Below are 24,991 nucleotides of genomic sequence, written 5' to 3'. Positions count from 1 at the left end.
CGCCTCCTGACTCCCATGTGCCAGGACCACACGTGCGCTCACGGTGCCCGCGTGTTATGCATGTGCGCGTGCGCGCGGGCGGAGGGGGAAGCACGCCCTCGGCCCAGCGAGCACGCGTGCCACCCCGGTACTCCAGAGGTGGAGGCAGGAGGATCACCAGTTCAGTGATAGCCTTAGTGACACAGGGAGTTGGAGGACAGCCTGGGCTACATGAGACATTGTTTTGTTTGGATCCGACTTCTGAGACCGGGTCTCACTTTGCATCCTTTTGTCCCGTAACTCGCCATGTAGAACAGGCTGGCATCGAACTCAGAGGTCTGCCTCTGAGAAAAACAAAATGTGGTCGGCCTGGGGCTCAGTTGGTCCAGCGCTGGCACGCACAAAGCCCCGGGTTCCATCCACAGCACGCCACCCAGGCTAGCCAGAGCACGCCTGTCATCTCAGCAGCAGGAGGCTGAGGCAGGATCAAAAGTTCAAGGTCGCGTCCTCCGCTGCTTGATTAGTTCGAGGCCAGCCTGAGCTATGAAACCCTCTCAAAAGAAAAAGCTGGAACTCCTCACAGCTGGCCGCGCTGCATGTGGGCTCGCCGCGTGTGTCCGAGGTGCAGAACGTCGTGGACGCATGCACTCTGAGGTCAGGAGACCGGTGCATGTCCCGAGTGGAGGCCGAGACACCCACAGCCCCGCGAATCTGTGCAACTGGGAGTCTCGCTCCACAGCCTTGGTGGGCCTGGAACTCGCAGTCATCCTCCTGCCTCAGCTTCCCGATTTTCAGGCATGGCAGCTCTAGAGCGTGTCTCCCGCGTGGGTGTCTGCGAGAGGCACAGCAGCCGCTGCTAAGTCGCGCGCAACCTGGTGGTGGGCAGTGCCGCCCCCGCGGCTCTGCGCGTGCGCGCTCCCAGCGCTGGGCCCACCCGCGCGCCCGCCGTTGCCGCTTTAAGAGCGGCGGGAGCGCGCGGCGGCGGTGGCGCGCTTCCCGGAACAGCCCGCGGAGGGCAGCGCTGCTAGAACCCACCCGCGGCCGCAGCTCCCGCGCGGACATGGCTGCGGGGCCCGGGGCGCGGGCAGCGATGGCCACGCGCGCCTGACAGGTGCGGAGCATGTACGGCAAAGCGGGCAAGGGCTGCGCGCCCTCGGACGGCCAGGCGCGCGAGAAGTGAGTGCGCGGCGCGGGGGCCACGCAGGACCGGGGGCCGTGGTGTCACGCGAGAGCAGAAGGGTGCGGGATTTCAGGGGGACACACGAGATCCAGAGGGCTCGTGGAGTTGCTGGAGATCAGAATGGAGCGGGATTTCAGGGGTACACACGAGGTCAAGGGGCTCGTGGGGTCATGCGAGACCTCCAGGGTGGGTGACTGTGGGCGTGCGAGACCTGAGGCTCTCTTGGGGTCACGGGAGACACAAAGGACGGAATATATTGGGGCACGCGAGTCCCAGGGGCTCAGGGTCACGTGAAATACAGAGGGCATGGCAGCGTGGGAGAGCCCGGGGGGCCTGGGGTCTCAGGACACTTGAGGGGACAGGAGATCAAGGGGTCAGACAGGACCCCAAAGGGGAGCTGGGATCACACGGCCGTGGATGGGGTGCGGGGTCGGAGGACTGAGCTCTAAGGAGTCCATGGTGTAGCGGGAGAGCAGGACGTGCATGAGAGCGGTCACAGGACGCCCCGGCAGGCACAGCATCTGAGGGGTGCGAGAGAGACCTCGATGGTTCTGGGGTCACACAGACCCGACAGGCGTGAGCACTGGGGGCGGCCTGTGAGACCATGGGGCTCGTGGGGGCTGCAGGAGTCCCGTGCATGCAAGCCCCAAGCTGGAGATTTGAAACGGGACTCCTAGGGTTCGCTGTGGCTGCGGATTCCCGGAGGGACCCCAGGGCCACGTGAGGTGTTGGAGAGCGTGAGATTGGCACGGGCATGTGTGACCTGAGCGGAACTCCACCGTCACTTGTGGGCAAAGGCGTGGGCACAGGGCAGGAGGGAAGGGTGCAGCCTCCGGCACCCGGCAGCCCCGGTGGGCCAGGGTGGTTCTGGCTCTCGGTGCCCTGTGTTGGACACACAGTGGCCCAGGGGGACAAGCTTCCAGTGGGCACCCACCTGGGCTGGCTTTCCTTCCCTGGGTGCTCACGCAGGGGAGTGGGTGAAGATTCGAACATTTGAAGTGTGCTGGGGGCCCAGCACTCACACTGGAGGTGAGTGAGTGTGCAGAGGCCTGCGTGGGAACGTGGCTGGCCACCCAGAGGCTGTGCTGCCCGGCACAGGTCACCCTGTCGGGTCACTGCGGGTGCCATGTAAGGCTGCCCCTCAGGCCTCATTTGTAAACTCAGTGACCCATCCTGGCATCAGTGCCCATGTGGGAGGGCTGTCAGCCTGGGTCCCCACACCTGGTGGGTGCCCAGCCTGGGGACTAGTTCACACAGTCAATCCTGTGCTGTTGGGGAGGTGATGAGGCGGGGTGGGGGGTCTGTGTGAGAGGACACGCGCATTCAGAAAGCAAGGGCCCTCAAGGTAGGCGGGGTGGGGGGTGGGGGTGGGGAGTGGGGGGGGGTGAGGTGGGGGGGGTGGGGGGATATGGTGGCCGGCAGGCTCCGTGTGTGCAAAGGCCCTGGGGTAGCAGGCAGGGAGCTGGGCTGGGCTGCGGATTAGCAGACATCCTCAAGTTGAGTGTGGACCACAGGGAGGCTTGTGTTTTTGAAAGTGCATACAGAAGGCTGAGGCAGGAGGATCTCCCATCCAAGCTCACCTGCTTAGCAAGGCCGTCTGAAAAAACAGTGAATCTGGGCTGCGGGCCTCACAGAGAGCAGCAAAGAGGCCAACCAGGCTTGGGATGGGCGGGGGGCCTGTGTGGAGCTGGGATGGGCGGGGGGCCTGTGTGGGAGCTGGGATGGGGGGGCCTGTGTGGGAGCTGGGATGGGCGGGGGGGGGGCCTGTGTGGGAGCTGGGATGGGCGGGGGGGGGGCCTGTGTGGGAGCTGGGATGGGCGGGGGGCCTGTGTGGGAGCTGGGATGGGCGGGGGGGGGCCTGTATGGGAGCTGGGATGGGCGGGGGGCCTGTGTGGAGCTGGGATGGGGGGGGCCTGTGTGGGAGCTGGGATGGGCGGGCGGGGGGCCTGTGTGGGAGCTGGGATGAGGGGGGGCCTGTGTGGGAGCTGGGATGGGCGGGGGGCCTGTGTGGAGCTGGGATGGGCGGGGGGGGGGCCTGTGTGGGAGCTGGGATGGGCGGGGGGCCTGTGTGGAGCTGGGATGGGCGGGGGGGGGGGGCTGTGTGGAGCTGGGATGGGGGGGCGGGGAGCCTGTGTGGAGCTGGGATGGGGGGGGGCCTGTGTGGAGCTGGGATGGGTGGGGGGGGGCGGGGGTCCTGTGTGGGAGCTGGGATGGGGGGGGGCGGGGGTCCTGTGTGGGAGCTGGGATGGGTGGGGGGGGCGGGGGTCCTGTGTGGGAGCTGGGATGGGCGGGGGGGGGGGGGGGGCCTGTGTGGAGCTGGTCCTGTCGATGAGGCCCCGGGAACCAGGCCTCTTCTCAGCACGTGGCTGTGTAGGGTCATCACCTTTCCTGTGGGATCCTCAGAGAGAGGGTCGGCAGGTGGCCCTGCCTCAGTTTACTTCACTGTGGATGGCTGACCTTTCAGAGTCCAGGACTTCCGACTCGTGTCCCAGTCACTGACTGGCCCAGCCCTGACTTTTCTCTTCTGAGGAGCGGGGTGAGGGGTCACCCCACCTGTACCCTGACTCACCTGTTGTGGCCTCCACCTTCCAGGCCTGCTTGTGCCCTGTCCTCTGTCCCCTCAGCCGCTAGAGCCCTGTAGGCCTGTACGTCTGGGCGCGGGCAGCCAGCTCCAAGGCGGGTGGCGTCTGCCTGGCTGCGGGGACCCTGTGTAAGTGAAGCGTGTGAGCGTTGGCCATGGGCACACGTCCACCTGGTGCTGCCCAGCAGTTGAGGTGGCTTCCCTGAACAGCCTTCAGGGTGGCGACAGGACAGCCACCTTCCACAGGTGACGACGTGCTGTTTAAGGGCCACACCTAGGGAGAAAGGCCTGTGGCATGATGACCTGGGGACGGGTTAGACGATGACTGGAGTGTTATGTCGGCTCCCAGCAGCCTGTCTGAGGGGTGCTGGTGGGGTGACCTTTACAGGACCCCCGTAATTATGGTGGCCGTGGCAGTGGTGTTTGGGCCCTGGGAACCAGCTGACATGAAGCCGTCCACGCCGCACAGGCCAGGCCTGCGCTCCAGGCCTCAGCCCTTGTAGCAGGAAGGGCGCTGAGCTTTGTCCCGGCCTTGCTTTCTGCTGCAAGGGAATTGGGGAGCTGAGGGGCTGAGCCAGGACGGTGCCGGTGCCGGTGCCGGTGCCATGCGGGCCTCAGGACCTGTGGCCGGGCCCTCCCCCAACCTGAAGAGACAATAGGGTGAGTGGGGCAGGATCACCTCAGACTGTTGACGCTGGAGGTGGGAGGCTCAGCCTAGGCAGAGGCCTTGGGGTGGGAGGCAGGTGGTCGCCGAGGGCAGACGCGATGGGGGAGGGGACGGTGGAGCACCCTGGAGACCCTAGTGGTGGGGTCCATGGGGTCTCCCTGTTGTACTCGCCTTGTGATTGGGGTGCTGGTGAGAGCCTCCTGACCCGCGACACCCAATTCCTGAGGCCCCCTTTGGATGTGGGGGAGCTTCCAGGGAGCTGGTGGCTGGGGGGGGGGATGAAAATACCAGCACGAGAGGAGGAGCCGGCGGAGGCTCTGGGGCACCTCTGGGGGCCCCACAGGGTCAGGCCACCGATGGGCAGGCTGTGGGAAGAGGGTGGAGGATGACGTCACAGTAGTCAGGAGCGAGCATCCGGGTATCACCGAGCTGCCTCATCCTGTCGGGCCCCAGCTCAGTCTCTGGCCACAGGCTCTGGTGGCCACAGCTCCTTGGCTGTCAGGAGGGGGATTGGGCTGTCATGGCACCCTGGCCACGCTGCCATCCCGCAGCTCACATGGTACAAGTTGCAAGCCCAGCCACCCCGATCCGGACACAGGCCTCTCCTCTGCCAGCTCGGCTCTTCTTGGTCTGCTTGTGTGTGTGAGAGCACAGCATGGACCCTAGGAGGGTGGCCGGTGTGCCGCTGCACCAGGACAGACCAGTGGACAGACGGGGGACAAATGGATGGAGGGATGGGGTGGGCAGGTGGACAGATGGGTGAAGAAAGAATATCAAGGTGAAGGGCGGAGCCCCGGGGCCAGGCTGGGGGTGCAGGGCCCCTGCATTTGTTCCCAAGCGTGTCCTGGGACAGACATGAGATGGGCGGCCGCGCTGGGATGTGCGGGTGGAGAGGAAAGCCAGAGGGAGAGCAGGGCCTGAGTCAGGCAGATTATTTTAGGATGAGGCCCTCGGCCCGGGAGGGTGAGGACAGCTGGGGAGGCCCCTGGAGCCCCGCAGGCCGGTCTCTCCAGCTCCCAGCATGTCCCTTTATCCTCATGCCCCTGTGGCGACACCCAGAGAACATATACGTGAGCCAGGGGCAGTGCCCAGCAGGCGGGCGGGGTGGGGATCGGAGCTGCCAGGGAAGGAAGGCTGGGTGGGATGACCTGACCCGCTGTGTGGCCCACGGAGCAAGAGAGTCCCAGCAGGTGAGAGGCAGGCCGTGGCCGTGGCCCTGTGGCGGGGATGTGGCGCTGCCGGCCCTGCCTTCTGCCAGCCACGCCTCTGCCTCACCTCTCCCCCCCCCCCAGAGTCGCCGTTACTGTTTCCTTGAGTATGCTACGGGAAAGGAAAGTAACGGTTATCACTGGACACTGAGGATGAGGATGGGGCCCTTGGGAGGGGCCTTTAGGTGGGGTGTTGATGGATCTATAGGAGTTGGCTGCCACAGGTCACTGAAGCTGTTTCCTGTGATTGGCGGTGCTGAGGATCTGGTATGGGGTAGGGGAGGTTTGGCTGGGGAGCCTGATGGTGGCCTTGTGTTGGGCTCTGCCATGGGTGCCGTCTGCTGAGCAACCTGGACCACCTCCCACCCTGCCTGCAGGCTCGCGCTGTATGTCTACGAATACCTGCTGCATGTGGGGGCCCAGAAGTCGGCACAGACCTTCCTGTCCGAGGTGAGTGTCCACTGCCAGGATGTCCCGCGCCGCCCCTCTCGGGGACCTGCCCCTCTCGGGGACCTGCCCCTCACTCGGCCTCTCCTGTAGATCCGCTGGGAGAAGAACATCACGCTGGGCGAGCCCCCCGGTTTCCTGCATTCCTGGTGGTGGTACGTGCCTGCGTGAGAGGAGAGCATGCGGGGGGGGGGGCGGGGGGGGAGCGGGAGTGTGGGGGTGTGGGGTCACCTCGCTCCCTCCGCTGCCCACAGTGTCTTCTGGGACCTTTACTGCGCAGCCCCAGACCGCAGAGAGGCCTGCGAACACTCCAGCGAGGCCAAAGTCTTCCAGGACTATGTGAGTCTCCAGGGCTCGGGCATCTGGGCCACTTCTTCTTTTGTTTTGTTTGTTTCGAGTCGGGGTTTTCCTGTGTCGCCCTGGCTGTCCCGGATCTCCCTCTGTAGCCCAGGCTGGCCTTGACCTCAGACCCGCCTGCCTCTGCCTCCTGAGTGCAGGCATTAAAAGGCGAGCGCCACCACGCCCCTCTCCGTTATTTTTAAATACTTGTATTTCATGTGTATGAATGTTCTAAAGCCTGCAAGTCTGTCTGCACACCGTGTGCCTGCCTGGTGCCTGTGGGGTCAGGAGAGGGCGTCAGGTGCCTGGAACTGGAGTTACTGGGGACTGCCGCGTGGGTGCTGGGAACCGAACCTGGGGCCTCTGCCAGAGCAACCCAGTCTTCTAATGGCTGAGCGGCCTCTTCAGCTCCTGGAATTTTTTGTTTCGTTTTTTGTTTGAGACAGGGTCTCACAAAACAATCCTGTTACCCTGGAATCCTCTGTAGCTCATGCTGGCTTCGAACTCACAGAGATCTCTCTGCCTCCGCCCCTGGAGTGTTGGGGTTAAAGGCCAAGTCCCTGGCCTCAGTTTCCCTTTGGCACAGTAGGCAGCCCTCGCCTCCGCTCCGCAGTCCCTAGGCGCCGGTTGCCATAGCAGCGTGGGCGTCGGAGGGCGGGGCCAGAGCAGACTGGTCTTTGGCGCCCCGCGGCTGCGGCCCCGACCTTGGCGTCTCCTGGAAACGCTAGCGCGCCCCTGCCCGTCGTCATGGTAACGCGGGCGGGCGTCGTCGTCGCTGTGGGATGATTGACGGGGGTGGGGGGTGGGGTTCCCGATCAGGCTGCAGTCCCGCAGTACCCGGCTGGTCTGCACCGAGGAACCCTGGGGAGCTTTGGTCATGGCAACCCCTAAATCACCCGCGATTGCAATGATTTTGGGGGTCCTTGCGAGTGTGTGGGCTGCTGCCATTTATCATGGGGGCCTGGACCAGAGACCTGGCTCAGCTATGGCCAGGCGTTGCTGTGCTGGCCGGTGCGGTCCTGGGGACACCCGGGAAGGGCCATCCTGAGGTCAGCCTTCCCCTCCTGCTTCCGGCACTTTGGTCGCCAGAATGGAATCAGGCAGCGGAAGTGGCCTGTCGGCCCCCCACCCCCGCTCTGGGCCTGTCAAGCCTGGCCCTTGTCCACCTAAGGAGGGTTGGGGACCCTGGTCCTGCCCGAGCACTGCCCCTGCCTCCGGGAGGGCTGGCGCGCGGTACAGCCTGGGGCAAGCACTGGCTGCACGGCCGGGGTGTGCGCCTTCGGAGGCCGCCCTGCGCCAGGAGAGGGGGAGCCGCAGGAGTCTGGGGTGCCGGTCCACGCAGCCCCCCTCTGGTCCTGACTGACACCCGCTGGGCCGCACGACAGCTGTCCCCAGGCTGTTCAGAGGGTCACCGCGTAGGGCGCTGACCCCGTCCTCCCGTGTCTCTGTCCTTGCAGAGTGCGGCGGCCCCCAACCCTGTGATGGGCGCCATGGCCCCCAATGACGCCATGGGGCCCGGTCCTATGGCGCCAGGCTTCTTTCAGGTAGGGCTGCCCGGGCCCCTTGTCCCCGCAGTTGAGGTGGGGCGAGCCGCGGGCTAGAATTCCGTGGAAGGGCTGTCACCACAGTGGGTGTGAACATGTGTGCACCCTGTCATCGCCAGCGACAGACATGCGTCTGTGCCCCAGAGGTGAACCCCGCAGTCAGGTGGTCCCCACACACGCTGGTGAACCCCGCAGTCAGGTGGGCCCACACGCTGGTGAACCCCACAGTCAGGTGAACCCCGCAGTCAGGTGGGCGCACAGTCAGGTGGTCGCACACGCTGGTGAACCCTGCAGTCAGGTGAACCCCGCACACGCTGGTGAACCCCGCAGTCAGGTGAACCCCGCACACGCTGGTGAACCCCGCAGTCAGATGGTCCCCACACACGCTGGTGAACCCCTTCTGCAGCCTGCCAACTGCTTGTGGTCTGCAGCCTGGCTCTGAGGCAGAGGACTAGCCAGGTTGGAGGCCCCAGCGCCTGCCCTGCCCCCAGGCACAGTTAGAACGGGGTTTCTTTAGGGAAGCACGGCACGGGGGTGCTGACCCCCAACCCACCTCTTCCAGCCCTTCATGTCTGCACGGTTCCCGGGGGCTGCCCGGCCCGCCCTAAGGATGCCAGGCCAGGTGAGAGAGGGTGGGGTGGGGGGACAGGACCTGGTGGGGGTGTGGTCTCCAGCTCAGTGCCACGCCCCCCTCTGCAGCCTCCCGTGGGCCTCCCTGGCTCCCAGCCCCTGATCCCCGGTGCCATGGACCCCTCCCCACGCACACAGGGTGAGTAACAGACCCCAGCTGCTGGTGCCCGGACTGGGAATGCCCAAGCCTGAGCCTCTTCCTTATGTCTGCCCAGGGCACCCCAGCCTGGGAGCCCCGATGCAGAGGGTGACACCCCCGAGGGGCATGGCCAGTGTTGGGCCCCAGGTAAGGGGCGGCCCAGCCCATCGTGGGACGGAAGGGCCACGCCCTGGGTTCTTTCTGACTCACCCTTTCCTCACAGGGCTATGGGGCTGGCATGCGGCCCCCACCCAGTTCCCTTGCCACCAGCCAGGTCCTGCCATCCATGAACATGTAAGGCCCTGGGGTACCCTCAGACTCGGGGTCACCCAGCCTAGAGGCAGGCCGTGTATTCAGGGACAACTTGGGCATTGTTTATTCCACTGTCTGGAGGGGAAACTGAGGCCAAGAGTGTCACTTAGCCCTAGGGAATGACGGGTTGCTGGGCCCTGGGCGCCTGGGCTGCTGCAGCGCCCCCCTCTCTTCCAGGGGTCCGGGGGTGCGTGGCCCGTGGGCCAGTCCCAGCGGTAACTCGGTGAGTGGCAGGCAGGGTGAGCTGGGGAAGGAGGGCCCGGGCCAGCTGCCTGCCCCTGACCTCACAGCTGTCCCTGCCTGTCCCCAGATCCCCTACGCTTCCTCGTCTCCTGGCAGCTACACGGTGAGTCGCTGCGGGTGCGCGTGGGAGCTGCGGGGTGCAGGCCAGACGAGCCCCGTCTCACAGTCCCCCTGTCTCCGTGCAGGGACCCGCCGGAGGGGGCGGGGCCCCCGGAACGCCCATCATGCCCAGCCCTGGAGGTAAGGCCCCCGTGGGTTGGAGTGGGCCGGGGTCCCCACTGCACGCACCCACCCACCCACCCACGCGGCCCCTGCTCTCGCCCCCAGACTCCACCAACTCCAGCGAGAACATGTATACCATCATGAACCCCATCGGGCCGGGCGCCGGCAGGGCTAACGTGAGTGGGGGCCGGTGCGCCTCACCCGACGGGGACCCCGCGGGGGGCGGCCGGCCCGAGCCCCACGCTGCCCTGTGCCCGCAGTTCCCGCTCGGCCCCGGCCCCGAGGGCCCAATGGCCTCTATGAGCGCGATGGAGCCGCACCACGTGAACGGATCCCTGGGTGAGTGGCCGGGCGCCACCTAGCGGCTCCGTCGGCGGGCACCGTGGCCCCCGGCGCCGGGTCAGGAGGCTGCGAGGGTCCCAGGTCGCCGGCGCCTAGCCCCACTAGTGCCCCGACCTCCACGCCACGGGAGGGGCGACTGAGAGACCCCTGTCCCCGAGCTCTCGGGTGGCCCCTGGGCGCAACGCCTGCGCCCTCCATCGCCCCCGGGCTAGCCTGGGGAACGAGAGGTCCTGGGTTACCCCGTCCCTGAGCTCCGCCCCGGCGCCTGAGCCCCTCGTCTCTCCGCAGGCTCGGGCGACATGGACGGGCTGCCGAAGGTGAGGTCGTGCACGCTGGGTGGGTGGAGGTAGGTGGTCTGGGGCGGGGGCCCCACGCGCTGACCGGCGCCGCCCCCAGAACTCCCCCGGCGCCGTGGGCGGCCTGAGCAACGCCCCGGGGACCCCGCGCGACGACGGCGAGATGGCGGCCGCCGGGACCTTCCTGCATCCGTTCCCGAGCGAAAGCGTAAGCGCCTGCGTCGACTCCCCACCCGCGGCCGCGGCGGGCCGGAGGGGCCTGGCGGGCAGACCCCGGCGGGGCGGCCGCGGGGCCAGAGCAAGACCGTGACCGCGGCGGGCCAGGTGGGGGGGCGGCCGCGGCACCTTCCCCTCCTCCCCACCCTCCCCGGGCTCCCCCTGTCCCCGGGAGGGCGGGCCACAGCCTCGGCCGGAGCTGAGCCGCGCTCCGCGCGCCGCCCTCTCTCTGCAGTACTCCCCCGGCATGACCATGAGCGTGTGATAGCCCAGGCCTGAGCCCAGCGTCCTGCTGGTGAGGTCTCGGCTCGCGCCTCTGCTACCCGGACTCCTGGCCAGCCCAGCCTGGATGGCCAGCAGGGCCCCCACGAAGGACTTTCTCATTTTCTAAACACACGCGCGCGCGCGCGCACACACACACGCACGCACACGCACACAGACGCGCGCAAGGACCTCAGAGACCTTCGGACCTGTGTGCTGTCACGGGGCTTGGGGACGGAGGGGCTGCCAATAAACACACTTGGTTTTGTCTTTTTGGAATGGCTGGTTTCCCTCACTGGACCACTAGCTTTGGCCTCAGTCCCTGCTCAGATGAGTCGGGTGAAGCGGAGACGTCAGCACAGGGACCAGGCTGGTGGCGCCGGCCTTTTAACCCCAGCTCTGGGGCAGAGGCAAGTGGATGGGTTGAGTTCGAGGCCAGCCTGGTCTACACACCAAAACTCTAAAAAGCCACAAGGAGGCCTGCCTGACGGGGACCCTTTATTTCATCGGCAAGGTCTTGGGGACAGTAGAGGAGGGTTGGGGTGAAAGGATCACTCCATTTAAGCAGTGGACACCTCTGGAGTCGGTGCCTGGGCATGCCCGTTGGCATCGCCGGTGCAGCCGTTGGTGGCAGCGGGTGTGGACTCCTTCTTGTGTGGCAGTGGGCTGGTGGCTGCCGTCTCTCCTGGCTTGAGGGCCGGGCCTGGGCGCTCCATCTTGTGCTCTAAGAGCATGTGGTTCTGGGGCGGGAGCCCCACACAGGCCCTGTGGGGAGAGCGTGGACTCAGCGGGGCCCCAGGACTGGCCTGCCGGCCCTGGGTCCTGCCCCCCACCAGGCGCACCTGAGAATGTTCTCGATGCAGCTGCGCTGTCGGAAGAGCGCGTTCACCACGGGGCTGCCCGGGGGCACCAGCGGTGCCTTGAAGAGGAAGCTGAGCAGGGACAGCACGGGGTGGAAGCCCTGAGGCTCGGGGTCCAGGTCGGTGCAGAAGTTCACGCGCTGACAGAGCTCAGTGAGCAGCACTAGGTCCAGCATGATGGGCGCCGCCAGGAGCGAGTCCTCACAGGTGTTGTGGAGCACCAGGGTGTTGGTTCCACCCAGCATCAGCTCTGAGGTGTACTCGTCCAGGGCGCGCTTGCTGTCACCCACGTAGGGCACGTATTTGATCACCACCTGCGGAGGTGCATCAGGTCGCACGGCCCCCCGGCACCGCGCCGGGGCCCCTGCCCGCCCACGCCCCACCTACGCAGTGGTCTGGCTCCTCTCCAGGAGCGTAGAGCACGCGGTTGCTCTGGACCATGTCGTCCACCACGCTGCTCTTGGACACTTCCTTGGAGCGGAACTGCTGCGGAGCCGACAGGTTCTGCCCGTCGTTGTTGCCCAGGTGGTTGTAGCTCACGATGGACATGGTCTGTGTGGTCAACGCAGTCATGACGGATGCGGGCGCCCGGCCCTGCAGCACCCTCACCAACCCGGGTTTCTGGCCCCCTTCTGGCACCTCATGAAGCCCCCGGTACCTTGAGGCCAGAGCCAATGAGGAAATCCACCAGAACGGACTTGACCTTCGTCTGCCCGGACTTGAAATCATCTCCACCCACGAACACATGGCGCTGCGAGGCCAGCTCCAGGGCACCGGGCACCAGTGTGTTCTGTGGGGACCCGTTGAGGAAGGCGCAGCCCTCCAGGATGCTGGCCACCGCAAAAAGTGTGGACGGTGACACCTCCAGACCAAGCTGAGGGCAGAGAGGCAGTCAGCCCAGGCCCCCTCTGGCCTGGCCGCGGCTCCCAGCATTCGGGGCGTGCGCCCACCTGGATAGTGCGCAGCAAGTTTTCGGCTGTGTCGTTGCGACCTGCGACCACCTCGCAGAAACGCTCCGTGTTGGCGGTCCACAGCACAATGACCTTGTCCAACCCCGCGCTGGACCGGAAGTCTCGAATGTCCTTTCGGATCTGCTCCAGCTGGGAAAGGATGGGGGAGAGTGGGTGGAACCGTCCAAGCGCCCCCCCCCCAGGCGTGGGCCGCCCATTGCGCGGGACAGGGAGGGAGGACCACAGGCCAGTGTGGGGCGGTGAGCTGGGGAAGCGGTCGCGGCCTCCACCTGCTGCGCGCGTGTGCCAGGGATGAGGTTGTCCGCACGTGCCGTCTGGTTGGCAGCGATGAACTCGGGGATGTAGACGGAGGGCCGCGGGCGCAGGCTCTCCATGTGGGGCCACAGCTGCTCCTGCAGGCCGCAGTCCAGGACCTGCGCGCGCCGCATCGCCTCGGCCAGGTTCAGGGACGAGATATCCCAGCCTAGGTGGGGGGGACCCTCACTCTGGACCCATCCTCCACCCTGGGCCTCCCCACGCCTACCCCCTTCCCACCCCGAGGTTCCGCCCGCCCACCGTCAAACACCAGGTCGTTGGGGGCCACCATGGGCAGCAGAGCGCTGAAGGGCACAAACACCTCGCGGCCGTTCCCGTCCAGACCCAGGTTCACGGTGCCCGCCTGGGTCAGCGAGCCGTAATAGTTCGCTTCCTGGGGGGACAGGAGGAGCAGCGTGTGGAGCAGGGAGGGGCGCGGGGACCCGCAAGCCCGGAGGCCACGCCCCCTCCGCTGGCCGAGACCTGGCATGACGTCACCCACACCTCACGGCCCCGCCCCCGGGCCCCGCCCCGCCTTCTCCCCCGGCTCCGCCGCCCGGGCCCCCACCTTGCGACCCGTGCGCGTGGGCCAGGTCAGGCGCAGCCGGTTGGCCAGCACGGCCGCGGTGAGCGTGGAGCCGTTGTTGCCGCCCCAGCCGACAAGCATGACCCCGAGCCGGGGCACCTGCCGGGCGGTGCGGAAGGTGAAGCGCGTAGCCGTGGGCTGCACCTAAGGACGGGCGGGGAGTGAGTCGCGGGGCCCCGGGCTCCGGGGGTCCGCCGCCGCCCACGGCCCGCGCGCACCCGCAGCACGCCGCCCTCGCGGCTGACGCGCGTCGTCCGGTACTCGTAGCGAGCCTCGATGGCCTCGGCGCTGTAGACGACGTCCGGGCTGTCCACCAGGATCTCGGCGGCGGGCTCCATCGCGGCGAGCTGCGGGCCAGAGCCGGTGAGGAGGGCGGGCCCTCGGCCCCGGAGCCCACCCTCCGCCCTAGGCCAGGACCGCACTCACCGGCTCCGAGGCGGACCGGACTACGGAGGCGGACAGCGTGGGGCCCCAGGGCGCGCGGGCAGCGGAGAAAAGCACCGAGGCCACGCCCCGGCCACGCCCCCCGCTGGGCGTGACGAGCAGCCCGGGGTTCGAGGTGCTCCGGACCCAGCGGCCGGAAGCAGCCTTGGGCGCGAGCGCCGTGCGCATTGGCTCGCTGCGCAACCACGCTGCACCGGGACCACCCGGCAGCCAATGGGCGGCAGCCACCGTCAGGGAGGCGGGGCGGGGCCGGGCGAGGGGCCTCGGGGGTCCCGGCGGAGCTCGGCTGCGCACCGGCCGCCCTGCCTGCCCCCAACCCCCCAGGCCTGCGCGCCCGCCTGCGTGGCCAGGCCAAGGGGAGGGGACGGCGGCCAGGCCGGCGCGGCCTCCCCCTCGACAGGCTCGGCGATAAGGAACGTGGGAACCCGGCGGGCAGGCGGGGGCGGCACCTCCAGAACTTTCCAAAACAAGCTGCCTCCTCCTAGCGGAAACTTTCCACTGCTGGAGCTGCGCCCAAAAGGTGGATCGTCCGCAGTGTCTGCCCGAGAGGGAGAGGGGCCGCGCTTTGGAGGCAGGCGTCGATGTTCAGATAGCCCGAGTCAGTCCCAGTATGAAGGGGCAGAGGGGGCTGAGCACGTCCCGGTGAGGAGGGCCAGGCAGGACTCCCCGCTGGAGAGGGTTTTGATGTACGCACAGGAGATTGTGAGGCGGGAGCGAACTACAGTCCCATTCCCCGGCACCCCTAAAGAAAAGCCCCGCGGAGGAGCTCAGATGCAAGCAGGGACCCATGGGCGGGGCGCCCAGGCCGCTGGCCCTGTCCTGGGGTGATGTAGGTGATGGTACTGCCTGCCGGCCAACCTGCCACCCCAGCATCTGGGAGGGGGAGGCAGAAAGACGGCAGGTGGACGGACGGACAGGAGGACTGGGGCCGAGAGCCCCCCAGGCCTGGACCTGGGGGAGGCGGCTGTGGCCAGGGACCGCCTTGTCTGGGAGGTGTGCGGAACAGGGGCTCCGGGGATGGCGGCGTGAAGAGCACGGCCAGGCTGTTCCAGGTGGCGGGTACACAGCGGCCCGCAGGGCGCCACCTGGCTCTGCTTCCGCCTCCTCAGCCGCCTCAGAACTCTCAGAAGTCTGGCCAAGGCCTGGAGGCCGACTGACCCCGGCCCTTCCCTTTGAAAACAAACATGCTCTGCGCTCTGCTGGGAGCCCAGCGCTCAGCTCCACCGCCTCAGCCGAGCGCTAGCCTAAGACCCCACCACCCCTTGCTGTGAGCTGCTGTTTTTAAAGCAGGCCCAAGGTCTCACCTGCGGGAGAGCCCACCCTGTTTGTCCCAAGTCTGCCATAGTGCCTGACCACCCCAGCCTGCCTGACCAGCATCCTGCAGTGACATACACAAAGCACAAGAGGGTTCGATTCCATCAAATTTATTATAGACTTTAAAAGTCGGCGGTTCACCTGCTTAGTGTACAAAAGACAGGTTCTGAGAAAGGGTCCCCAGGAGGCGCCGCCTCTCCTGTCAACTGTAACGTTTTGGCAAAAGTGAAGACTGTAAACACCAACTCCATGGCTCAAAGTAGACTCCACTGTACAGTCAGTCCGAAGGCGGAGACCACCAATAAGTTAGACCGTCTCGAGCCTGCCAGCACCCGCAGCCCTAGAGCCTGGCCCTGCCCTCCCCTCCCCAAATCTCAAGACAACAGAACAAAACAGACCAACTCAACTGAGAGTCCCTGGGTGGAGTTCCCAGGGCAGGAGGGGTGCCCGCCCGCCCCGCAGTGCAGCGTGGGCCATGCACTGTGCAGGGAATCTAGCCCTGCCCCGTTTAGAAACCAACAGCTGATCAAACATGAAGGGGTGGTTTCCCATAGGGTCTGAGGACCCCAGGGGTCCCAAGGAAAAGCAGAGAGCTGAGCAGGGTAGGACTGGACCAGGCAGGTGCCTCCTGACAGCCCCAAGGTTTAGAAAAATAGACATCTGTGTTTTGAGTTCCTGCTCTCCCTGTTCTGCAGCTGTGGGCGCAGGGACCCTGCAGCCCCCAGCACATGCCCACCATAGCGTCCTTCCGAATGTGCACAGCTCAGAACCCACGCGTGTACACACACACACACACACACACACACACACACACACACACACACACACACGCACGCACTCACGCGCACACACACACACACCAATGGCCCCTAGGATTTGGGGTATGAGAAGACGAGGCACAGTAAGAAAGCAGCAATTGGGGGCCACAGGCCTGCGCCCTGGAGAAGGCGAGCAAGGCACCACCCTCAGTGCCCTGCCAGAGAGGACCCCAGGACCCACGAGGGACGGAGGGACGGAGCGAGGCCGGCAGCGCAGGCCCAACGCAGCCTCCATGGGACATGAAGAGCAGGTGTGTGGGGCTGAGGACCGCACGCTGCCGAGGCCACCGCGGAGGGCTTCAGGCACCGCCGGGAGCTGCGGTGACCTTGCCAGCGGGGATCTGAAGGTGGCGGGACCTGGCGCTGCCCACTCACTCTCCCTGGAGGCACGGAGTAGAAAAGGTACAAAAATAGACGGTCTCTGTGGCAGCCAAAGGGCCGAGTTCATAGAAAACTAGAAAAGGCAGGCGGAGCCCTCCCTGGCGAGTGCGGCTGGTGCGCTAGGGCCAGGCCTGCAGCTGCCGCTGGTCGTACTCGGCGATGAGCCGCTTGATGTGGGCCAGCTTGCGGTGCAGGTACTCACAGCGCCGCTTCTCCCGGCTGTAGTTGGTGTTGGTCTGCAGGGAACCAAGGCGCGGGTGAGACGCCGCCCAGCCAGCACCCGCCAGGTGTGCGGGCTTCCCACCCAGCACCCACTCCGCCTCACGCACCTTTTTGATTTTCCGGTATTCCTGAAGAATCTGCCCACGGGTTGTCTGGGGGGAAACACCAAGAACTAATTTAATTATGCCCCACCGGGGAAAGCTCCAAATGTCAGCCCTCTCTGGAAGTGACCAACCAGACAGGCAGGGCAGGGACAGCCACAGGAGGTGGGTGACCCTGCTGCATCTCTTCCAAGGGTGCAGGGGACATGGCGGGGGAGACACATAGGAAGTGGGTGCCCCAGAAACCCGTGTGCGCTACAAGACCTCCTGAGGCCGGGGCCCAGCCCAGGTCACACTCTGACCCCGGTCGCTGCCGGCTCTGGATGGCGAGCACTACCTCATATTCCTCGGAGCCCTGGCTCAGCTGCCTGAGCTGTTCGTCGAGCTGCGTGAACCTGCGCGTGATCTGCTCGATGCGCGCGTGCAGGCTCCGGTACTCGTTGTATTCGGCGTTGAAGTCATTCTTGTAGCTCTGACGCTGCTCCGATGAGGAGATGGCAGGGTATTTCCTGAGGGACGAGAAGGGCAGCTGGGCTCACGGGCACACTGGGCGGCAGCACCCGGCTCAGGCAGGGTCTGGACGGGGGCACAGCCTAGGTGGGTACTCACAGCAAATAGTCCGGGGTCTCTGACGTGGCCGTGGGGACACTGGCACAGGCTCCATTCAGACCTGCATGAGCAATGCACCCTTAGTCCAGGGCCGGGGCGGGGGTGCAAGCCATGCGTGATGGCCACACGTCTGGGCACTAGCAGTGGGCCAGTGGGAACCCACTGTCCAGGCTACGGCCACAGAGCCCAGACACGCCCCTCTCCCGTGGTCTCTGCACAGTGGCTGGCAGTGGGGGCACCTGCACTGCCTGGGGGCAAACCTGGCCATGCAGACCGCAGGGCAGACGCTATCTCTGACGGCACAGCCGTGAACCGTGCTGGCACTAGCCTTCATGGAGACCCATCAGACCCCAGTCCTTGGCACAGCACACACTGTGGGCTGGGCTGGTCAGGAGCGGGTCCTCCACACAAAAGGCACTCCCGACCAAACCTACCACCGGGAGCCGGTGGATCTAGAAGGGGAGAGCAAGGTGCAGGCAGTACCTGGGCAGGAGTTGCCTGCCAGGCAGAGGACCTCGTTCCAGGCATTTAATTCATTTATTGCAGGTTTCATTTGCAGGTAGCCTGGGCTACCCTCCAAGGCTGGGATGACAGGGTACACTTGCTGCTTCCCTGGGCCAGCAGCTCAGGCCCCCCACACACCCCATTCGATCAGAGCTCTCAGCCTAACCACTGTGGCGGCTGCAGGGCCGACCCACGTGCTGTTCTAGAGGCTGCAGGGCTCCACGCAGGGCCGACTGAGCGGGAGACCCTGGGCACTTGGCCAGGGAGCTGACCCAGCTGACGGCAGTGCAGGGGTACACCGAAGGCCTCTGCTGGGGCCCCCTGGACATGAGCAGATTCACCCCAAGGGCTAGGCCTCAATGGAAGGAGGGAAAAGGAGAGTGTCCTGTGCAGCCACGACATCCTGCCTGAGCACATGGGCCAGGTGACCATCTGGTCCTCACGGGGTGTGCACCGCGTCTGGCTTCTGAGTTTGTCTCTGGTCAGGGTCATATGCCCCGTCTGTCATCCCCGTCAGGAAAGCCAGCAGCGGCCTCTGGCCCCCGAGAGCACCTTCAGCAGGCGTGGCAGTGGTTCAGAGGCCTCCTCTCAAGGACCGCAGACACGGGGCTCCCGATGCCTCTGCCTCACTCCCCGGGGGTCCTCCTGTCCCAGCCGCCACTGCCCCCGATACAGCCGCTCTCTTCACTGGCCCAGCACATCAGCGCTCCCAGACGTTGCTTCCCATGGTAACCTGGCCCGGGTGCTTCAGCCCCGCGCTCCAAGCACTGAGCAGGCTGGTGGCCACAAACCGTGGCCCCAGGTCCTGACTCCAGTGGTGTTCTCACACCCACACCCCAGCGGCTCAGAGAATCAACCGGGTGGTACTGACCTGGGGTGTCTGGGAGCAGGGCAGGGGCGGCAGGGGCGTCAGGGGCGTCGGGCTGTGGAGCAGGGGGCCTGTCCTCGGGGGGCCGCTCTCTGTCCTTGTGCTTCTTGGACTTCTTCTTGGGTCGGCTGTGACTGTGCGAGCAGCCAGCAGGTCGCTCAGGCTGGGTCAAGTCCGTCAGCAGGGGCAGACCGAGGTGAGGGGCTGGGGCTGGGGTGGCCTCCTGGTGCTTGTAGTCCTGGGCACTGTGGCCCAGGTCATTACTGACATCAGCCAGGGGGTCGTGGGTCCGTGGGGGCTCCAGCCGTGGGGGCAGATGGCTAGAACTGAAGGTGTCCGTGGGGGTGGGCCCCAGGGTGGGCAGCATGGTCTCGTGGCCATTGGGGGTGCCCAGTTTGCCATTGAGGGTAGGCTGTGCTCGCTGTGTGAAGTGGGAGATCCGGGGCTTCTTGCTGGCCAGGGGGTCAATGAAGTCTGTGGACTGTGGCCGTTTCTGAAAAGTGACCAGAGAAGAACCAGTAACCACCGTCAGGGCCTGCTGTGGCCACATGGGGGCGCCCGCACACAGCTGGCCACACACGCGGAAGGCGGTCGACACAGGTGCCTGCCCTGATTGGGCAGTGCCAGGAGGGGAGCAAGGTCACTCACAGGCCTTCTGCAGATACATGGCTGTGGGCACTGGGGGGTGAAGGGACAAGATCTGGGGACACATGGCCACCCAGACAGACCCTCCGGGCCCCTGAAGAAAGCGATTCCCCTAAGGGAATTGCACGACTTAGGCAGTGGACATTGACACCCAGGGAGGGCTGTGGGGTACCAATGAAGACCCCACCCTCCTATCCCCAGGCAGGTACCTGAGAGGGTGAGGCTGCGCGCCCGTGCTCCCGGGGTGGGCTGGAGGCAGTGGAGTCGGAGATGGCATTCTGCGGCTGGCACAGCTTCCTGTACGGAGTGGTAGAGGCACCATAGTGGCACTGCCACTGTGCCCTGGGGACCACGGCTACACCGAGGGCCAGATTCCCAGAGCCAGAGCTGGGCTGCATGCGGGACAGGTGCCCAGCTGAGCCAGTCTGGGTCCTCAGGGAGGTGTGGGCAGTCAGCACGTGGGGCCCCGCGGCACAAAGGCCATCCTGTGTCAGCTGTGACCTTGTATGTGGTCCTGCTTTGCACAAGGTGTCACCCTCACTGCCAGCCTGACCTGGTACTGAGCACCCAGTGGCTCATCACTCATCACAGGGGATGAGAGGTGATGACTGGCCCACTCACACAGGTGAAGTACACCCTTGCCTGTGGACGGTAAGAGGCCCACTGTGGACCTTCAGCACCTGGGTGCAGGGGACCCCTGCCAACGGGGCGTACGCTTCTCAGCGCAGCACTAGTGGAGGTAGAGACAGGAGGCAGGTCGGGAGTTAAGACATGCATTTGGATGAGGGACAGCATGCCATGCCATGAGTTAAGACCCTGGCTAAAAAAAAAAGAAAAGAAGCCGGGCGGTGGTGGTGCACACCTTTAATCCCAGCACTTGGGAGGCAGAGGCAGGCGGATCTCTGAGTTCGAGGCCAGCCAGAGTGAGCTGGTGTCCCTAACTTGAGGAATCGATAGCAATCTCTCAGTGAGAAATCACTCAAGAACCAATTAGCTGCCCTACTCCCAGCACCGATGCCCAGGGGAAGCATTTAATCATTGTGCCACTCTCAGGAGTCTGCCTCAGGTACTCTGAGGGCCCAAGAGGCTCATTAGAAGCCATGGGGACATGGATGGGACACCCCGGCCCCGAGGAGCCTGCACTGTTAGGGACGGCTATGATCGAGAGCCATCCATCTGTCAGGCTGTGGCCTGCCCAAGGCCTCTGAGGCTGGGGCTGGAGGTGGGGCCGCTGCCACCCACGTCCACACAGGACCTTACCGCATGAGCACCCGCTTCAGCAGCTGCTGGTCGCCCTCCGAGTAGCCGGGCCAGTCCTTCTGGACATCTTTGTACATGCAGTCCCTCAGAGTGCACGTGCCGTCTTTGGGGTTTACACTGGCCACCTGCACGATATCCAGTTGTCACTAAGCAAGTCTGGGGTGGTGAATGATTGGGGATTCTACAGGGACATGCATGCGGATGGCACCTGTGTTCTCAGGCTAGACCACCTCAGCCTCCCTGCGCTTGACCACGGAAGGTTGACATTGTCTTTGGATGAGGGACAGCATGCCACCCATATACCCACAGCCCCTCACAAGCCTCCAGCCCTTTCAGATTGGTGACCACCAGCCAGTTCTCTCTCGCTCATCCCAGGCTGTCTGTCAGCTGAGGCTCAGGGCATCTCATCAGAGGGGCCTCGAGGGGCCAAGGCCACGTCTGTGCCAGCCTTGCTGGGCTACAGAGTGAGGCACATGCATACACCAGCCACTCAGCTGTCCCAAGACCATATCCTGTGAGTACTCGGAGTTCTGCCATTTGAGAGGAATGGGTTTTGGGATTTGGAGATATAATATAGCCTTGCCTTGTAGCCCAGACTGGCCCTGAACTTAAAATTGCTTGTCTCTGGATGCTGGGATCACAGGTGTGCCAGCATGCCAAGCTGGCAGGGCCTTTTCCTGGCTGAGTGATGGTCACTCCATGATGGCACGTGGTCTGACCATCTTCTACTGCCAGCATCCTGCCCTAGGGCAGACTTGTGGCTTCCTTGGTCTGTCTACCCACCTGGACTGCCTGCCCTGCTTGTGCTCAAGGCCTCACTGCAGAGCTCAGGGCCTCTGCTGACCTGGGAAGGTTGTAAAGGAGCATTCTCAAAACCTGTGGGATTCTGCTACCCACAGACACACCATCTGTTCCAAGTGCAGTTGATAGGGCTGCTTACATGAGAGAGGCCTGGGAACCGCACGCTGCACCTGTGTGCACTCCATGGTCTCTCCTGACTCCAGAGCCTTCTGTGAGACTCCTGACAGTGTGCTGTTACCCAGAGCACAGGGCAGGGTCAACCCCAACCCACCTCCACGCTGTTCCCCAAGGCCTGGCTGGTGCTGTCAAATTTATTATTTTTTTAATTTTACATGTGTGGGCATTTTGCCCAAATGTGTGTGTCTGCACCATGTGCATGCCTGGTGCCGATGGGGACCAGAAGAGGGTGTCAGATCCCCTGAAACTGGAGTTCCAGTTGTGAACCAACACATGGGTGCTGGGAACAGAACCTGTGTCCTCTGCAAGAGCAGCCAGTGCTCCTAACCACTGAGCCGTCTCTCCAGCCCTTGACTGTGTTTTCAGTGGGTAGGGTGGGAAACGCTGTGACTGGACTCAAGACTGCATCACCAGACAGCCAGCTCCTTTCTCCACTGAGAACCCCATCACCCGTGGCTAGGGGCTGGAGTCAGCACCAGGGCTCGCCCTGCAGAGCCCCAGGAAGTGTCGTGGGTGGGAGCAGCGGGAAGGCAGAGCCCGGCGTGAACAGGCAGGGCAACAGCGGTCACAGACACAGCTCTGAGCAGGTCTCCTGGCAGCGGCTGCTTGCCAAAACTGTGCTCCAACACCATACAGGTCCGTGGGTACTGCCTGCTAGGAAAGCACTGAGGACATGTCCATGGCTCCAGGAGGCTGGGCCTGAGACCACCGTGGAGTCAGGAAGCCTGGAGAACTGTCTTCCCAATGCTCACTGCACGTGTGGTCAGGCTGGTCTGTACCCACCTGCTGCAGCAGGCCGTCCAGGGTGTCCTTGTCCGCCTGCGTCAGCCCGTCCTTCTGCAGCCGCAGCAGCAGCTCGGCCTTCCTGTAGGGCCTCAGGGCCAGGAGGTGCAGCACCCGGTCTCGGAAGGGCCTCTGTACCACACTGCTGGCTCCGCTCCCACCGCTCTTTCTGATGGCACTTGCCAGGTTGATGGGCGTGGCCCGCTTCCGGGAGGGCACCGCATCGGCTGCCCCTGGTGCTGGCTTCCGGAACTGAACCTTTTTGCCTGCAGTGAGAGCTTGGGTGTCAGGGTGCAGTGGGCAGCCATACACCCTGCCACAGAGGGTGCAGCAGGTTTAACACTGAGGAACAGCATCAGGGTCCACAGCACAGCACAGCAAGCAGTGGGCAACAGAAGAGAGGCGGGGGAAGAGACTGTGCAACTGAGCGTGTATGCATCTTGCCACAGCCCAGAGACAGAAGGCACTGGGGATGACACGTCCCAGCCTGTGGAATTAGGAAAGCCAACCACCATGGGATATGTGAAATCGGAGCCCTAGCACCCAACCCCGAGAAGCCTTCAGCCAGAACTTCCTTCACAATCTGGTTCAGTCTGGTATGGAGACAGGGTCTCACTATGTAGGCCAGGCTATCGACTCACCATCCTCCTGCCTCAGCCTCCTGGGTGCTGAGATGACAGGTTAGATAGTGCCTGTCTCAGAAGTCCCCGTGGTACTATAACACGGTGTGACAAGATGAGGTTGACAACCGCACTGTGTCCACAGGACCACAGATCCATTTACATGCGTGCAGACCCCATCTTGACCTTGAGAGTGCCTGTCACCAGGGACAGCACAGAGGACAAAGTGCTCGCTCGACTTAAGTCCTACCCAAAGCTGCCCACTGCAAGTGTGCGGGGTTGGGGAGAAGCAATATGGAATTCCAGCTCTTATTTTTCAGAGATGCACTTGTTTTTACATGTGCATTTTGCCTGGGTGCACGTCTGAGCCCTTATGTGCAGGGGCCAGTAGAGGGCGCTGGACCACCTGAACCAAACCTGGGTCCTCAGCCGAGCCTTCTCTCCACTTCACCTCCCCTCCCCACGTGGACCAGACTGGCCTCGAACTCACCACACGTGCTACAGTGGACAGCAAAGTCCACAAGCCCTCAGGCCGGCACCAAGCTCTACAAGCACCCACGGAGGCTGAGCTCCCGAGAAACAGTCTCCCCGGGAAGAGCACACCAACTGACAGCCGGTGAGTGCCGTCACACAGGCCGCGCAGGCTGCACTGTGCATCAGGAACACACACATCACTACACAAATGGAAACATCACACAGCAAGCAGAGGCCCTTCCTTCCTTCCGCCCTGCTGACGCCTGGCGCTGGCCCATTCACTGCTGGATCGATTGCTCATGAGGCCAAGCTCGCCCACCTCCCAGTCCGCAGCTGTGGCCACAGTGCCCTTTGGAGGAGTGGCTGGGGACAGCTGGAGAGCCAAGTAGGGCCTTGACCTGCCCATAGCCCTGCGCGTCTCTGATGAAGGTCCCCAGGGCACAGACTGGGAGAGGGTGGCTGACCCAGGCCCTGCAGCCACAGCCCTACCCTCCTACACCCTCCGACGTGGACCTGTGGACACTGCCGGCCACTCACCCACGTAGCGGCCTCCAGCCTTGATGACGATGGCACTCCGGCTCCGAGTCTCCTCCTCCGCCTGTGCCAGGCTCTGTCGGGCCTTCTGGTAGGAGTCATCAGTGGCGCACACAGTGACCTTGTCCTGGATGCTGCCCAGGCAGTCCAGGTGTACATCCCCATGGCTGCAGAACAAGGGCAAGTGCCACCACTGGGGTGCCATCTGAGCCATGCCATCCAGCCCGGGGGACTGCAGGAAGAGGCTCAGGCTAGCTGAGGCAGTTGTGGGGCCCCGGGGCCTGAGGGCCTTACCTGGAGACATACTGCTGGATGCAGTCAAAGCTGCCCTGCGGGCCGTCTCGGCCGATGTTGGAGAGGTAGAAGGAGAAGGCCCGTGCCTCCTCAGGGCAGTCAGGCTGGGGTATGGAGATGTGCTGTGGGGAGAGGGTGCTGCTGTGGTCCTTGGTGTGCGGAGGCTGCAGCGCAAGGCAGCAGTCACCCCCCAGACACCATGCAATGGCCGCCAATATGCAGCCTGCACAGCGGGACATGGAAGCGTCTTCCTCCGTGGGACCTCCTGGCATGAAGGGTGGCAACTCAGCCCCACACTCTTGTCAGACTCAGGCAGCAGAGGAGCGCCCCCTAACCCCTGACCTCTGGGTGTCACTCAGGTTCCCCACCTGTCAATGGGGTTGCCCTGACCTGGGGCATCCATGAAGGTCAAGATGCATCCAGCTGCCAGGACGGCCTGCACCCCTGCCAGCACGGGTCTGCAGACAGACACGGTGTGCATTCCATCCTATGGCCCTGCCTGGCTCAGCAACCAAACCTAAAGGCCCCATTGCCTGTGTCTGCCTTAATGCAGATGTGGGTTTTTGTTTTGTGTGTGGTTTTTATCGAGACACAGTTCCTCTATGAAACAGCTCTGGTTATCCTAGACCACACTATGTAGACCAGGCTGGCCTTGAACTCACCAACATCCACCTGCCTCTGACCTCTGGAGTGCTGGGACTAAAGGCGTGTGTCACCACCACTGCCCAGCTCAAATGTGTTTGTTTTTGGAGACAGGGTCTCTAGCCTAGCCCAATCTCAAATTCACAATGTGGCCCAGGCTGACCTTGAACTTCTCACTGTCCT

At 64.4% G+C, this 24,991-nt stretch overlaps 3 protein-coding genes across 10 annotated transcripts in view; 1 reads left to right on the top strand and 2 right to left on the bottom strand.

Moving 5' to 3' along the window:
• The first annotated feature begins 956 nt into the window (after window positions 1-956).
• On the top strand, window positions 957-10,885 carry Ssbp4 (single stranded DNA binding protein 4). 8 transcript variants are annotated; one of them, XM_076553097.1, is made up of 17 exons: window positions 957-1,155; window positions 5,993-6,065; window positions 6,156-6,217; window positions 6,317-6,401; window positions 7,859-7,945; window positions 8,508-8,567; window positions 8,645-8,714; window positions 8,791-8,861; window positions 8,938-9,008; window positions 9,186-9,249; window positions 9,337-9,372; window positions 9,455-9,509; window positions 9,597-9,667; window positions 9,752-9,830; window positions 10,122-10,150; window positions 10,230-10,453; window positions 10,581-10,885. In XM_076553097.1, exons 1-16 carry the CDS (start codon window positions 1,100-1,102, stop codon window positions 10,437-10,439), a joined length of 1,179 nt encoding a protein of 392 aa, XP_076409212.1. In that variant the 5' UTR covers window positions 957-1,099; the 3' UTR covers window positions 10,440-10,453; window positions 10,581-10,885. The 8 variants fall into 8 exon arrangements, with proteins under 8 accessions (XP_076409212.1, XP_042118670.1, XP_015862993.1 ...); XM_016007507.3 differs by having other exon boundaries at window positions 958-1,155; window positions 9,204-9,249; XM_076553098.1 differs by having other exon boundaries at window positions 958-1,155; window positions 10,230-10,337.
• A 206-nt stretch (window positions 10,886-11,091) lies between these two features.
• Window positions 11,092-13,904, bottom strand: Isyna1 (inositol-3-phosphate synthase 1). The gene is made up of 10 exons (XM_076553092.1): window positions 13,744-13,904; window positions 13,536-13,664; window positions 13,300-13,461; window positions 12,993-13,125; window positions 12,707-12,900; window positions 12,417-12,566; window positions 12,125-12,340; window positions 11,854-12,018; window positions 11,449-11,780; window positions 11,092-11,371 (listed from the first exon to the last, which is right to left on the bottom strand). Exons 2-10 carry the CDS (start codon window positions 13,653-13,655, stop codon window positions 11,167-11,169), a joined length of 1,677 nt encoding a protein of 558 aa, XP_076409207.1. The 5' UTR covers window positions 13,656-13,664; window positions 13,744-13,904; the 3' UTR covers window positions 11,092-11,166.
• Window positions 13,905-15,169: 1,265 nt separating this feature from the next.
• Ell (elongation factor for RNA polymerase II) overlaps window positions 15,170-24,991 on the bottom strand; it is a 44,530-nt gene continuing 34,708 nt past the window's right edge. Inside the window, exons 3-12 of the mRNA XM_006989154.4 lie at window positions 24,167-24,288; window positions 23,876-24,039; window positions 22,245-22,510; window positions 20,484-20,608; window positions 19,433-19,520; window positions 18,582-19,071; window positions 17,207-17,267; window positions 16,935-17,106; window positions 16,604-16,648; window positions 15,170-16,510 (exon numbers count right to left, since the gene is read on the bottom strand). Coding sequence (XP_006989216.1) covers window positions 16,394-16,510; window positions 16,604-16,648; window positions 16,935-17,106; window positions 17,207-17,267; window positions 18,582-19,071; window positions 19,433-19,520; window positions 20,484-20,608; window positions 22,245-22,510; window positions 23,876-24,039; window positions 24,167-24,288 — 1,650 coding nt within the window. The 3' untranslated portion in view covers window positions 15,170-16,393. The remainder of the gene's footprint in view (window positions 16,511-16,603; window positions 16,649-16,934; window positions 17,107-17,206; window positions 17,268-18,581; window positions 19,072-19,432; window positions 19,521-20,483; window positions 20,609-22,244; window positions 22,511-23,875; window positions 24,040-24,166; window positions 24,289-24,991) is intronic.

The sequence above is a fragment of the Peromyscus maniculatus genome, chromosome 17, assembly GCF_049852395.1.
Source record: "Peromyscus maniculatus bairdii isolate BWxNUB_F1_BW_parent chromosome 17, HU_Pman_BW_mat_3.1, whole genome shotgun sequence".
NCBI lineage: Eukaryota > Metazoa > Chordata > Mammalia > Rodentia > Cricetidae > Peromyscus > Peromyscus maniculatus.
The sequence above is the reverse complement of the archived record's forward strand: the minus strand, read 5'-3'. Positions and strand labels throughout refer to the sequence as shown.

What these genes read in the sequence shown, in the direction of transcription:
- Ssbp4 (XM_042262736.2), top strand. Translation starts at nt 1,100, where the DNA reads ATGTACGGCAAAGCGGGCAAGGGCTGCGCGCCCTCGGACGGCCAGGCG. An exon ending in CACAGACCTTCCTGTCCGAG is followed by an intron (nt 6,066 to 6,155) that starts GTGAGTGTCCAC and finishes CCTCTCCTGTAG; the next exon opens with ATCCGCTGGGAGAAGAACAT. An exon ending in CATCATGCCCAGCCCTGGAG is followed by an intron (nt 9,510 to 9,596) that starts GTAAGGCCCCCG and finishes TCTCGCCCCCAG; the next exon opens with ACTCCACCAACTCCAGCGAG.
- Isyna1 (XM_076553092.1), bottom strand. Translation starts at nt 13,655, where the DNA reads ATGGAGCCCGCCGCCGAGATCCTGGTGGACAGCCCGGACGTCGTCTAC. An exon ending in GCGAGGGCGGCGTGCTGCGG is followed by an intron (nt 13,462 to 13,535) that starts GTGCGCGCGGGC and finishes GCCCGTCCTTAG; the next exon opens with GTGCAGCCCACGGCTACGCG. An exon ending in CAACGACCTGGTGTTTGACG is followed by an intron (nt 12,901 to 12,992) that starts GTGGGCGGGCGG and finishes CCCCCCACCTAG; the next exon opens with GCTGGGATATCTCGTCCCTG.